General features: G+C 51.5%; 1 protein-coding gene across 1 annotated transcript; it reads right to left on the bottom strand.

Annotated features, from left to right (window-relative positions):
* Positions 1-23: 23 nt before the first annotated feature.
* On the bottom strand, positions 24-10132 carry LOC105866337 (cell adhesion molecule CEACAM18-like). Its single transcript, XM_075998969.1, has 8 exons — positions 10028-10132; positions 6793-6855; positions 5739-5847; positions 5024-5239; positions 3082-3429; positions 1501-1773; positions 77-194; positions 24-27 (listed from the first exon to the last, which is right to left on the bottom strand). Exons 1-8 carry the CDS (start codon positions 10130-10132, stop codon positions 24-26), a joined length of 1236 nt encoding a protein of 411 aa, XP_075855084.1.
* Between the last annotated feature and the right edge of the window lie 4552 nt (positions 10133-14684).

The raw sequence follows: 14684 nt of genomic DNA on the forward strand, positions 1-14684 counted from the left end.
CTCCCAGGCCAGACTCGGGAGGGTCAACTTTGGGTCCGAGAGGTCCAGGAGGGAGCCGTTGTGGGCCCAGTGGTACGTGCTGCTGGGGCGGGAAGTGGAGACGCACTCGACCTCCACCTGGGAGCCGAGCTGAGCAGTGAGGATGCCGTTGAAGATGTCGGGCGAGCCCCACAGCACCACGTTGTCGGGCCCATCTGCGGGGACAGGGCAGGAGGCCCGGAGCTGCTTCTGACCCCGCAGGGCCCCGTCTCCTTCCCTCAGTCCACATGAAGTCCTTCCCCAGCCAAGAGGGGCCCTCACTCTGCACCCCGAGCTGACCTAGACCCCCCAGGCAAGGCCACTGTGCCAGCCGCAATAGCGACAACGAGAGCATCTTCGTGATCAGCCCACGGCCTCCCTTCACCTCACCCTGAATGAGGTGCGGGTGGGAGCAAGCAAGTGGGGCCGACCAGGTGGCAGCACTCTTCTGAGCTCCCTCCCCACACAGCTTAAATCCCCGCGGCAGCTCATGTGATCTGCTCTACTAACTGATCCCTTTTATAGGTGCATAAAACGAGGCTCAGTGGAGAGGACTAGGGTCTCAGTCCCCTACTGAGAGGAAAGAGTTAGCAAGGGTTAGCAGACTCTGCATCCCGGGTCTTGATTCCAAACCTCTGACCTGCCAACCACTGTATGGGGGTCAGAAATCGTCCCCACCGCGACCTGGGCTCCCGTGGGCCCTTCCCCATAGCCTGCTAATTAGGAAAACTGAGGGACCATGACAATGGTGGCAGATGGAGGTGTGAAAATGATTTTAGATTTGCAATTTTTTTTTTTAAGTTGAAAGATGGGAAAGAGTTCCATACTCTCTGTGAAGAGTCATGGAATATTGGAAAGAATCGGGGTCTCAGAGTTGTAAGTTCAATGCGTTAGATTGAGAAGAACTGCTGGACACTTTGAGCAGCTCTTTCTGGGTTGTAAAGTTGTCTGGCTGGCAGCAGGAGAGGCACAAAGGAAGGAGAAAGTGTGGGATGCATCATCACGTCTTTAGGTCAAATTGTGTAAGTAGTCAGTTCAGTTTGAGGAAAGAAGAAATTATGATGATTTTCCTAAATTTAGAAGAACAGAATAAAGAAATCACCCACCAGAAGTTGAAGGCTTGAGGGAAAATAGGATAGTAAAAAAACTTAATAAATTGAGTATTGATCTCTTAAGAGATAGTGGCTATAAGAAGTCCCCTCTAGACACAAAGCCCAACCTCATCTAATCCACACTGACCATTTCCAATCTCAGAAGTGGGGACGGGGTTCCCCGTTTTCAATCAAGTGTTCCGTGGCTCTCGGTGGGGAGTGCAGTTCCCAGGCCACAGAGCCAGAGAGCCCAGCGGGGATTCCTTGCAGATGAACTTGGCCGAAGGCCGGCCCAGAAGGGACCTCTCTCCAGGTCTGCCTGGCCTGTCACCTTGTCCCTGTGAGTCCCCGAGCCCACCTGGCTTGATTCCCAGGACCCCAGGTCACTCACAGGCCACAGTCAGGGCGACCTCCTTGCTTTTCTGGACGACCTCAGGGTAACTTTCCACCGCGCACTGCAGGGTCCTGTCATAGCGGCTGACCCTGAGGATGACGAGGGTCTTTCCGTCGGGGGAAATGCTTATCCGGTTACTGCTGGATGTCGGCACAGCATTCAAGTACCAGGTGACACTGGTGACATTGGTGTGGCAGTAGGCGGCCACGGAATCCATGCTCTCCACCAGGGAGGTGGCGTTGACTGAGATGCCCGGGTTGCTCCCCAGCACTGGGATAAACAGGAAGATGGCAGATTAGGGGTGGGGTGCGCCTCCCTGTGCTCTGTTCCTCTACGGGGGGTGGGGAGTGGGGCATGCTGGAGAGAAGCCAACAGCCCAACAGTGAGGTCTGGGTCTTGGGAAGGGTCAGGCTGGAGCTGAGGGGCAGAGGGGAAGGGAGTGGACAGTGGGGCTGCCGAGGCAGGGGTCCTTCCTGGGACATCTCTCTGTGTCAGCTTCGATAATCATGGGGTCTTCCCACAGACACGTGACCTGATGGTTATTTCTGAACCCCGAAACCAGGAATCCTCATTGGAGGATCCAGGTGGCATTTGAATGACACATCATAAATGACCCAATACTGGAGTCCTATTCGCTTTACGGATATTCCCTCCAATCTTGCAACAAACTTCAATGGTAGACATTTCTCAAACTTCACAGAGGAGGAAACTGAGGCTCACAGAGGGAAGACAAAAGGCCTAGGGAGTCTGAAGCAAATACAGGACATCTTCTCTTAAGGTCCACCCTCTCCTCCCCAGCCCGTGGAGCCCAGGAGCTGTCTGCAGGAGACAGAACTCCAGGATGGCACCATGACCTTCACCCCTGCACAGTCCTCCCTCTCTAGTGTGAGTGGGGCCCACGATTGGCTTCTAGCCTAGCATGACAGAGGTTCATGAACGGCACTCTCATCACTACCTTCTTAGTGTGAGACTCCGTCTTACCAGACTAGAGAAGGACACTTAGCTGGCCTTGAAGGAAGGGACAGGCATGATCTGAAATACCAAGGACAGAGCCACGTGGCAGGTCACGCGGTGGCTTCAGGATCCCAAGAGCCTCCAACCAACTATCGGGAAGCAGACAGCGGGGCCTCAATCCCACAGCCAGAGCGACGTTATTTGGGCCACCAACCTGAATGAGCCTGGAAATAGATCCTTTCCTACTTAATTAAGGCTCCGAATGAGAACATAGGTCAGGCCAGTGATTTTTAGACTCAGAGCAGAGGATCCAGCTAAGCCACGCCCAGACTTGCGGCTCAGCTATGCTGGGACTTTGGACCCCGAGAAACTGTGTGATATGGGTGTTGTTTTAAGCTGCTACGTTGGGGGCTATCTGTCACACAGAGGTAGAAATCGCATCACTATCTGACACAGACACTGAAATCTTTAAAGGTGGCAGTGACCCGTCTCTGCGTGATACGCTGGACAGCCGTGTGTCAAGCTCGCGTGTCATCGGAGGTGGGCGGAGGACCTGGACGAGGACACCCAAGGCCCTCAGGTCCAGTCCTCCTTGGGTGGGACGTGGGCAGCCTGCCAACCCACCTTGGATCTCGAGCCAACCAGTTGCCGTGTGGGTGCCGTTGCCAGTGTCCACCCGGACCGTGTAGTTTCCTGTGTCGTTCAGCATGCAGTTCCTGACCACCAAGTTGCCTGTCCTGGTCACTCTCTCCCGGCCGCTGTACATGGGCCCAGGCTCCAGGGGACTGGGAGGTTTGTAGCTGAGAATCATACTTTCTGCGATGTCCTGTGTGCCCCGGTACCAGCGGTATTCCTGGGCATCCTCGGGGGCGTTCTCTAGGCCCAGGACACTCGAATATCCCTGGACCCCTTGGACGTGGGGGATGAAGATTTGGCCCGAGGCCTGGCAGATGCCACAGGCCAGCAGACTGGCTGAGGAAGACAAAGAGAAAAGACACGTGGATAGATCCACACCATCCGGGCACTGAGTCCCGGAAACGCTGGTGAACAAGCAGGAGTTCCCAGTTCCTGGAGGACTCCCAGCCTGTCCCTTCCTCCATCCCCTCACCCCCTGCCCTGGTCCATTTTGTCCTTATCCTCTCCCAGCCCACTCTCTCCCTGGGCACTCAGCCCCCAATCCATCCTTATGTGACAGTCAGGTAGATCTTAATAAAGCCCAAGTGTGACCCTTCTGCACTGTGCTCTAGTACCTTCAATGGCTCCCCAGTGCTCTTATGGTAAAGTTCCAACTCTTAGGCTGGCTTATGAGGCACTCTCTGCAAAAGCTGGTCTTTGTGACTCATCTGGCTTCCTTTTGGACCAACCTACCCCGTCCCATCCACACCATGTTCTCCCTCATTCATTCATTTATTCATCCTTGGATTTCCTTATGAGGAGACACGACTTCCACTCTCTGCCCCATCGTACATACGGCTCTCTTGATGCACCACACTCCCTCCTTGCTACAGGCTTTGCTCATTCTGTTCCCCATTCCTAACACACTGCTCCCTGCTTGCTGCTCCCTGTTTGCATCTGCATCCTCCTGTGACTCACTTCTACTCATCCTTCAGTTCTCATCTCTGCTGTCTCCTCCTCCCCAGCCCGGGTCAGGCAGCCTCTCTGAGCTCCCTTCCTCCCAGCCGTGACCTCTGGGAGACATCAGGGTCTGGTGACAAATCCGCATGTCACACTGGACTGAGAGCTCCAGGAGGGCAGGGCCTGGCCATGTCGGTCACCACTGAGTCCCCAGCAGCCCTGAGCACAGGGCAGAAGGCAGGGGCAGCGTTCAGCAGTGACTGTCTGGTGATGAATCCTCCCCTAAGCCTGTCCACATATGTCTGCGATTTGGTATCAAATTCACGGGAGTGGGTAGGAACCCGCCGCCACCTGAGACAGAGGCCAGGGTCCTCTGCTCTGTGAACACCAAGTGCCACCTGTGCAGAAGAGGCAGAGCTGACTCAAGGCCCCGGCTCCAGGCCTTGGGCTGTGACATGGGACATTCCCGAGACAGTGCTTGTGGCGGCCACTGAAGCCATGAGAGCTGTACACGTCAGGGGGCACGGGGGGGTCCTGGGGAAGGTGAAGGGTTGGGAGGAGATTTGGCCTGAGAGGTTGGGGAGGGCATCTCAGCACACGGGGACGCCAGGGGTGAGGGTGGGGGTCCAAGCTCATCGCTCTGGGGGAGGATGGAAACGATGTGTTTGTGCTGCGTGTGTCCCTGTGTGTGTGTGTGTGTGTGTGTTTGTGTGTGTGTGTGCCCTTGTTCACGCAGCTGTGTGCATGTGTGTATGTGTCAGTGCGTGTGATGCTACGTCTGTGGGCCTGTGCAGGTCTGTGTCTATGGTGAGCTGTGCCCAGGTGTCTGAGCCCATGAAAGTCCTGGTGAGGGCCCTGTCCTTCTCCCCTCCCCCACCCCTGCCCCAGGAGTGTGGGCTGTGCCCCTAGGTGGGGTGGTCCTAGCCCCTTCCCACCCCTGCTCCCAGCTGCTCTTCCCTCGGCCCTGGGAAGGCGGTCAGTGCTCTCTTACCCACGAGCAAGAGGCCCCTCCGCAGGCTGCACCTGGGGCTGGAAAGGTCCATGAGCTGCCTGGGGTCCTGCAGGAGGTGGGTCTTCCCAGAGACGTGGCCGCCCCTCTGCCCTTCACAGACCTGCGTCTCGGGGCCCAGAGGCTTCTGGTCGTGTCTCCCCAGCCCTCCAGGGCGGCCTTTCCTCCCAGGTGGACTCTGACCAGCAGGGGTGTGGCCTGGGGGAACAGGGCTCTTGGGAGTCAGCCCTTATCTTTATGGCACCTTCATTTATTATTCATCTTATTTTTACATTTATTTATGCTATTAATATTTTTCCTGGTTATTAAGAAAACAACACAGGCTCAATATTGGAAATACTGGGAAATATGAAAAAGCACAACAAAGATAAGAGTGTCAAGTTCAGTGTTTCACCCAATTTTTGTTTGTTATTTTGTTTAGTGATAGGGTCACACTCTGTCACCAAGGCTGGAGTGCAGTGGTGCAGTCATAACTCATTGCAGCTTCTAATTTCTGGCCTCAAGAGATCCTCCTGCCTTGGCCTCCCAATGTGCTGGGACTACAGGCATGAGCCACTGTGCCTGGCTGGCCCGATTTTTAATTTGCCTGGTCCTGTTGCAAATTGCTTCTTTTCTCCTCAACAGTGTGCCATTTTCCAACATCATTCAATATTCTCCGTGGCCATTCTGAATGGCTGCAGGGCCTGCTCTTACACACCTGAACTGAGTGTCCGTAACCTGTTCCCTGCTGTTGGGGCTTTAGGCTCATCCTGAAATCCACCATCAGGGGAGATGGTGGTATTGGGAGCAAAGGGCGTGTGTGCTCCCTGGAGACGGGGGTGAGGGAGGAGGAGCTGAGCTGTGCACAGATGCAATGATGGTAGGCATGTTGAGACCTGGGAGAGACAGTGAGAGACAGAGAGGAAGACTAAGGATATAGAGACACAAAAAGAGACGTGGGCTGAGTGAGATACAGAAAGCCCATTCTGCTCAGTGAAGTACCACAAGATGGATAAACAAGCACCACGTGTACTCACCATCAAATTGGTATTAACTGATCAACACTTAAGTGCACACATAGTAGTGACATTCATCGGGTGTCTGGCAGGTGGGAGGGGAGGAGTGGATGGGTGTATACACACCTATGGGTGCAGTGTGCACCGTCTGGGGGATGGACATTCTTAAAGCTCTGACTGGGGTGGGGCAAAGGCAATATACGTAACCTAAACATTTCTAGCTCTGTAATATGCTGAAATAAGAAAAAAAAGAAAGCAAACTGAGATAGAGAGAGACAGATACAGAGAAAGAGAGAGCAACTCAGAAATGTTCAATCAACAAAATCTTTCAGACTGTGCTTGGGAACGTGTTTGTGTTTCATTTTTATAAAAACATTTTTATATAAAATTAGTTATTAAAATTTAATGGATACTGTCTTTTAAAATCACCTGTAACAATTTGATCACCCAGAGATACATCCAGTGCTGTCTCTATGTATCTTTTCAGTTTTGGTATGTTATAAACAGTATAGTTAGGCACATAAGCATTTTTTTTGCCAAAGTGGAATCATATCATTAAATTTCCTTCTCTATTAGGCCTGTTCAAACTTTACAGCCAAATAGAGTCAGAGGAAGTTGAATCTACACCTGAGGGTGGACTTTTGTAGTAAAGAACTACATGCTGCCCAAGGACAGGTCTGGTTTTCGCTCTAAGCTGCGGGGAGGGAACTTCTAAGCCCCTGGAATGTGCTGGCTGGTAAGAGAGTCTTTGGTTACCTGAGAGCCTTGGGCTCCACCAGATGGTTTGCCAATGTGATTGATGGTGAGGACCTGGGTCACCTTGTAGCAGAGGGAAAGGCCTGAAAAGGGGTAAAATGTTTTATGAATTGTCTTTTTAACTGCATCCACTGTTTTGAGGAATTAAAACCTACATGAAAACCTTGGCAATGGTGCCAAGCTGAAAACTCCTTTCAAAGCTCTGTATTTCCACTGTTAGATAGGACAATGGTACCGTAAGATGAGCGTCTACCGTTCTCCTCATTTGCTGGCAAATTATAAACTTCTCTTTCCTTTTCCTCAAAACACTTGTCCTCGTTCCTCTGGTGTGGACTCAGGGACAAGTGCTGAACTTTCAGTAACAACATGGTGTCAACTCCATCGCTTCTGGGCTGGTGACAAAGGCCAGCCATGGGACAGTCACCCACGTCTATGTGAAAAGAACAATGTGAATCCTGGACACCAGGGCTCCAGGGGTTACCCTGGTTGGCAATAGTCTACACATGTCATCACACAGCAGAGTCAGGAGGAGGTGACGCTGTCTGTGGTTCCCCTGGTAGAGGACAGCTGGGAACTCCCCATTTGGAATCCCCTGGACTCTGCTCCATGCTCTTCTTCCATGGGCTGACTTTAATCTGTATCCTTTTGCCAGGACATTCCATAAGACCAGGATAACAACATTCAGTGAATTCTGTTAGTTCTCCTGGAGAACTCTCAAAAGTAAGGGTGGTCTTGTTGTTCTAATGGTTTCAAAGTTCTAATAATCACAGGTGGAACAAAGAACTGTCAATAGACAAAACTCCTTTTGAAAAAAACAACATCAACATTTACAAACATGGTTACTTAAAGTCCCATAAACATTTTAAGCTGCTTTCATAAATTGTTCAGAAACACTTCAATTGCATGAGCTAACCACACAATTTTCCCAGGTATTTAAATTCCTTTGTTAATATAATTAATTAAATATATCAACACAGGGACTCAGGTTCTCAACTTCTTGTTATTGTTTACTCACTTAACAAGACTCTCTCATACCACTCAACAAAATCTACAAGTGCCTAATGGCTAGTTCCATTTCATGTTGTAAGTTGTATTCATAAGGCTAATTTGTCTCTCATGTGCCACATTCTTCTAAACACCGATATTAGTTTCCTATTGCTGCTGTAACAAATGGCCCCAGCCTCGGTGACTTCCAATAACACAATGTATTATCTTTGAATTCTAGAGGCCAGGAGTCTAAAACGAATCTCATGGGGCTCAAATCAACGTGTTGGCAGTTTGTTCCTTCTGGAGGTTCCAGGGGAGCACCCATGTCCTTGTCTTTCCAAGCTTCTAGGGCCTCTTACATTTCTTGGCTGTGGCCCTGCCTTCATCTCCAAGTTGCCTCACTCCAAACTTTGTCTCTGTCATTATTTCTAATTCTCTGACTCTGACTGTCCTGCCTCCCTCTTTCACTTACAAGGACCGTAGTGGATACACCCAGCTCTAACTGAAGTCCCTGGGTTCTTGCAACCTCCCAGGGTGGAAATCAAGAGAGATCACCAGACATAGCAGCAAGAAAAAAGTTTATTTAGCTTGTGCACCAGGAAGCAAGCACTGAAAAAGGAAAATTTCAGGCTGCTCCCTGAATGAGGGTAGTGAGGGGATTGGTTTTATCAGACTTTTCTATAGGGAAGGGTTATGTCAAATCACATAGAGGAGGGTGTTTCTAGTGCCTGCACGGTAGCTTCACATACTTCTTCATGCACTGTGGGCAGCAGTGGCACTTCAAATCTTACCCATGAATGTGATTTTCACTATTAAAATGCAGAAAATTTACTATAAGTTGGAGCTTAAGCCCGACTGCTCCCGTGCCTGTGGTGGGTCTGGGGAAGTCCCCAGCACTCTAAAGCAGGAACTTGTGGTTAACAGGTGTCTGGTCTCTTGCTTCTAATTGCCTAGAAATTATGCAAAGCCTCAGCTTGAGCAAGGGGCGTCTGGACCACATCAAAGAGGAAAACATCCAGTCTGCATGCCTCACAGCTCTCGTTCTCCCTGGCAGCCTCTGTTGTTTAGGACTGTGTTTAGTTGAAAGTGATAAACAGTAATATGCAAAGTGTCTTAAAAACAGATATGGATTTCTCTCTTATGTAGAGTCTTGTGGTGTAAAGTCCTAGGAGAGTTGGGCAGCTTCACAATTGTGAGGGGCCCTGGCTCCCTCAGTGTTGTTGCTCTGCCATCCTTGTGGCTCCTCCTCCTGACCCAAGATGGCTGCACCAACATGTCCACTCAGCAGACAGCAGGAAGGAACAGGAGGGGTAGGAAAGATTCCCTGGAATGCAGGACACTTCCTGAGAATAGCTCACAACAGTGATGTTTATAGCTTATTGGCCAAACCCTATTAATGGGGCCACACTGATCTGCATGGTAAACTTTAAAATTTAGAATGTAAACTCTCTTTTAGTTGGGCTCCTGTGTGTTTAGGGTCTTTATAATTAAGGAAAAGGGGGGATGGATATTGAGGGAAAACTAGCAACCTCTGCCACAGAGAGCGTCTAATTAGACGTATTTGGTGACACCAACATGGAGCATTCCTTTTAGATGTAGTTTTGTGCCAAGTCATTGCAGAAAAATGTCCCTCCCACCAATCCTGACTGTACATGATGCCTGATCTGAACAATCAGGACCAAGGTGGCAGAAGTGGGTTTATTCTGAGCTTTGGGAGTAAATCCAGTTGTTTATTGCAAAGAGACTTATGAATACCCTGCTTTCAGGAGGTAGTGCAGGCTTGGAGGATACCTTGAGCTCCAAAGACTCACTCTCATTCCCTGAAGTCCCCAGAGCTGGACATGATCCACCCTGTCTAGGATCCCCCATAACTTGAAGCATCTTGTCCAAAACTCTGTCTGTTCATTCTGGAGTGGCCTCATCGAATGCTCCCCTAGGAGCAGGTGTCAGACTGGGGAGAAGCTCCAGGGAGTCCTCATCCTCTTCTCGGAGCCCAGCTTTGTACCTTCTTATCTAGACAGCAAAATGTCACAGTGGTTCCCAGGGCAATGGTCTGCCTGGCACAGGCAGAGTGAACAGCCACGGCAGCATGTCAAGGGCATGAATGAGGTTTGCTGTGTTGCCTCCAGCCCCAACTCACAGCAGAGTCTCGTCCTGTGTTTGTGGAGTGACTGAGTGAATGAGGACTTCACCTGAGACCTTTCCTCATCCCCGTGCCCTGCGCCCTCACAGAACCCCCAACACCTACACCGGGCAGAACCGCCTGCTCCAGGGTGTCGGTGGGGCTCCCAGTCTCCACACTGGTGACATTCGGGTGGATGACCCTTTGTTGCAGGGCTGTCCTGTGCACCATGGTGTTTAGCAGCATCCCCGCCCTCCACCCACTACCCAGCCCTGGCCAAGTTGGGACAACAGAAAATGTCTGAGGACACCATATGTCCATGGGGTAGAGTTGGCCCCAACTGGAAACCCCAGGTTTGCACAACACTGAGACTCTCTCAGGCCAGGCCAGGAAGGGGCCACTTCCTGGTGCAAACCAGCAAGCAGTAAAGTCACTGCAGCCTGGGCAGCAGGACCCTTAGGACACTCGTGTGCCCTTCTCTCCTGAGATGGAGGTCTATGGTGAGCCCCTTAAAGGATGAGGACGTAGGTGAATGTCCACAGGCCAGAAGGGTAGGACCCCAGTGTGTGATTCAGGCTCTGGTACCTGAGTGTCATGCCAAGGTGGGAGGGGGACATGGTCTGTGCTCTTTCAATGAGCAGGTCTCTGGGGTCTCCCAACGTCTCCCCACACCCCCTGGGTAAAGCCATCCTGTGACTCTGAGGCTTTGCATGAGCAGTTCCTCCTCCTGAAATGCCATTCCCTCCCCACCCCTATCTCTGCCAGCCCTGGTCACCTGCAGGCCCCGTCTCCACTGTCATCCAGGGGTGTGTGTGTGCGTGTGTGTGCTCGAGTGTGTGTGTGTGTGCGTGAGTCTCGTATGATACAAACTGGAGGGTGCCGTCCCTCCATTCACTAACAGAGGTGCTTGGTGGCTGCTGGTGTCACCTGCGCTGTCCCAGCCCTACTGTGCGTGCAGGGAGCGTCCGCACATGCAGCCTCAGGCCTGTCGTCGGGAGCTGTTGCTCTGCAGACTGGATGGAAAAGGGTGAAAATGGATAAAGAATGTGAGGCCATGCTGGGTGGATACCTGGGTTAGAGAGAAATAACTCAGAGAAAGGAGAATACCACACACTGGGGACAGTTTCCCTATGACGGTGTGAGGAGGTGGTGTCTAGGCGCAGCGTGAGGGCGGTGAGGAGTCAGGCTCTGCCTGTGAGTCAGGAACAGTGTCGCAGGAGGAGGGAAGAGGGAACAGCGAGCGCAGTGCTCAGAGGCAGCGGCAGGCTGGGTGCTGGGGACACTCTGGGGACCCGTGTGTGAGAGCAGAGGCGGCAGGAGGAGGAGCAGGGGGAGGACGGGGCTGACACCCAGGAACCCAGAGCCTTTGGGGACAGCAGAGACAGGACTGCACTTGCACCGTGACAGGTCCTCGGCTGCCCTGGTCAGGGAGACTGGGAAGGCGCCATCAGGGGGATGGACGGTGGCTGCAGCAGGGGGGCGGGGCCGGGCTGAGCATGTGTGGAAGGTCAAGCTCACAGGGTTTCTGATGGGCGTGGTCATCAGGAGACAGGGAGACAGGGATGATCCAGAGTCGTCCCCTGAGCTCCTGGAAGGAAGGAGCTGTGTCCACAGGGGCTGCGGAGGGAGGGCTTTGCAGGGCAGGGTCAGTCCTGACAGTGCACCTGGCGTCGGAGTGGGGACACCAGGGACACAGCTGGATGCGAGGGTCGGCAGCTCAGTAGGGGACTCCAGGTGGAGCGTTAAGGGGCATAACATGGCAACTGACGAGGGAATGAAAGGGGTGACGTGAGCAAGTAATTCCTCATAAATCACAAGCAGCATCAGCCTAATTCAGCAAGTGCCCTTGTGTGCATCTATGAAAGTCACTGAAAGCAGGGACTTGATCAGATGCTGGCAAACCTGTGTCCATGGCAGTTTATTCACAATCGCCAAGAAGTGGAAGTGACCCACGTCTCCAGTGACAGATGAATGGATAAGCAAAAACATGTCTATTTGTATACAAAATATTATTCTTCCTTCTAAAAAAGGAACTTCTGACACATGCCTCCAAATGGAAGGACCTTCAGGACTCTGTGCTAAGTGAAATCAGCCAGTCACAAAAAGATCAATTCTGTGCGATTCCACTTCCTTGAGTGGAAGTAGAAACAGAAGTAGAGCGGTGGTCGCCAGGAAGTCGGGGATGGGAAGACTCAGGGAACTGTAGTTGATGGGTGTAGAGTTTCGGTTTTGCAAGATAAGAAAGCTCTGGAGATCTGTTGCACAACATTGAGAATATACTCAATACCACTGAACTGCATGCTTAAAAATAGTTAAGATGTATATTCTGTTATGTGTTTTTTCCACAATTAAAATATTTAAAAAAAACAAATAATGTATTTTATTCCTTTAATGGACAAAGTAGGAAAACCATATGCAAAATCATCTGACAAACTTTAATCCGAATTTGTGATTAAAATTCTCAGCAATCCTGAAATAACAGGGCACATGTACAGTCCGAGGGTGAGATCTGCAATATCCCACTTTGTTTGAAAGACTGAGAACTTTCTCCCCTAGGATTGGAAAGAAGGCAGAGTGGCTGCTGTCGCCACTTCTAGTAAACATGCTGTAGCCTCTTCCCAGTGCAATAAAAAGAGGAAAAGAAATTAGAGCTATTCAGATCTTAGAGGAGGAGGTAAACGTGTTTTTATTCACAGACAACATGATTAAGTACAGACAAAATCTACAGTTTTCCACAAAGATGCTACTAAACCAAGAAATGACTGAATGAGGTGGTAGCATATTGGTTCAAAGTACAAAATACTATTGGATATCTATATGTTAGCCAAGGACAATTAGAAATAAAATGTTTTTGTATTATTTTTGTTTACACTTTTGTATAACATTATACACATGAAGTAAATTAAAAAAATACGTGTGAAACCTTTATTTGAAAAATACAAAACATTCCTGAGGCAAAAGGAGATCTAAATAATATATATGTCCTAAATACATACATGTTTATACACACACACACATGCAATGTTCATGGAGGGAAGACAACATTGTTAAGATCCCAGTTTTCTCCAAATTGATCCATAAATTCAATGAAATTTCAAACAAATTTTCGGGAAGAGCTTTTGTAGAAATTGGCAAGTAGATTCCAAAATGTATATGGAAAATGAAAGTCTAGAACGTCCTAACATTGTGAAAATCGCCCCTCAATCCATTTAAGGAGACGCCCTGAATCCCCTGTCCTGTCTCCCAGGACCCCCACTGCCTCCACAGCCCCGACTGACACGGCAGGGACAAGTTCTCCACATCCAGGGGCAGGAGCTGTTTCCCAACACAGCCCGATGGCTCCCAGGGATGGGCCACTCCCCGCTGGCTGTCCTCATTCCTTGTCCCTGAGCACAGACTCCCAGCAGAGGGGTCTGTGAGAGCAAAGCCCTGAGCCAGGGCAGAGTGGCAGGTTCTGGGACAGGGAGGGGAAGGAGGGCCAGGCACGGGGACAGCTGTCTAGCGATCAGTGTCAGAGGCTGGGACAGCGGTGAGCAAGGGGACACTGGTCCCTCTGTCACCTCCCACAGCCCCAGTGCTGAGAACGTGCCAGCATCTCTGCTGAGCTCTCACCCTGCTCTGGGCGCTGCGTGGTCTGCGCCATCCCACCTCTCCTCACCCCTCCCACCCCGAGTCCTGACCGCAGCCCTCACCCCGGCATCGCCAGGACTTGAACTCAGCCCGGGGGGAGCAGCCCCAGCCTCTGCCTGCGCAGCCCCAGCACAGGGTCCTCCGGTGACCTGTCCAGCGCCCTGCGGGACGGTGAGGGCAGCACTGGGTCTGCCACACTCGCCTGCTTCTCTCTTCCCCAGAGAGGACCCGTCCCTGTGTGTCTGGAGGAACCAATGACACAGTGAGCACAGGGAAGGCGGCCTCCCGCTACTACAGGAAACAGAAATATCACTTGAGGATTCAGAAAGTTTAACATTTAAGATGACAAATGATGACACTATGTAAGCAGTCAACAAAAGACAGTTGGTGGCACTTTCCTAATATCGATGAATGAGTCTCAAGGCAAAGTGCTTCAGCACCGATGAAGAAAGAGAACTTTATAGAGATCAAAACTTTAACTATCAGAATAAGAAACAAATTCTAAATATGTGTGCATCTACTCATGGAGCTTTGAAACACACAAAACACCCATATTCACAGAGTCCCAGCTGCTGTCGTGAGGGGCTCCAGGTGCCGGGAGACCTCATGTTTCCCCAGCTGGACGGTGACTCCATGAGGACAGCGCCCGGGTCTGCTGTGCTGACCTCCATGTGCAGAGAGGGGACGGCCACACGTGGCTGCAGGAGGGGAGGAGGCTGCTGCCCACCCCGCCTGGGCCTCCACCAAGGCCATGTCCCTCAGCCCCACCCCAGACCCCCCAAACTGTGACTCCGGGGTCCCGCCAGATGGGACCCATTATGACCTTCCAGAAAATGTCCCCTGAGTGGAAGGACTTTGATAGGGAGGCAGGGGATGTGGTTGGGGGCTGCATGGGGTGGGAACTTGGGTGACTGTCACCCGTCTGGGCACAGGGTCCCCAGGAGTGGATGTTGGTGGTGACAATTGATCTCTAAGTCCTGCCCTGGCCCTGACAGTGTCAGCCTGTGACGTTCCTCCTCTGAGGAGGGTCACGGTTCTGACCTCGCCCCCATCTTCCTGTGGGGCCTCCTCTAAGTCCTGCAGCTCTCAGTTCCCGAGAGAAGAACCCCGAGGAGCAGACTGTCCCCGGCGGCCCTGGCACCTGCGACCTGAC

Source organism: Microcebus murinus, chromosome 32 (assembly GCF_040939455.1).
Source record: "Microcebus murinus isolate Inina chromosome 32, M.murinus_Inina_mat1.0, whole genome shotgun sequence".
Taxonomy (NCBI): Eukaryota; Metazoa; Chordata; class Mammalia; order Primates; family Cheirogaleidae; genus Microcebus; species Microcebus murinus.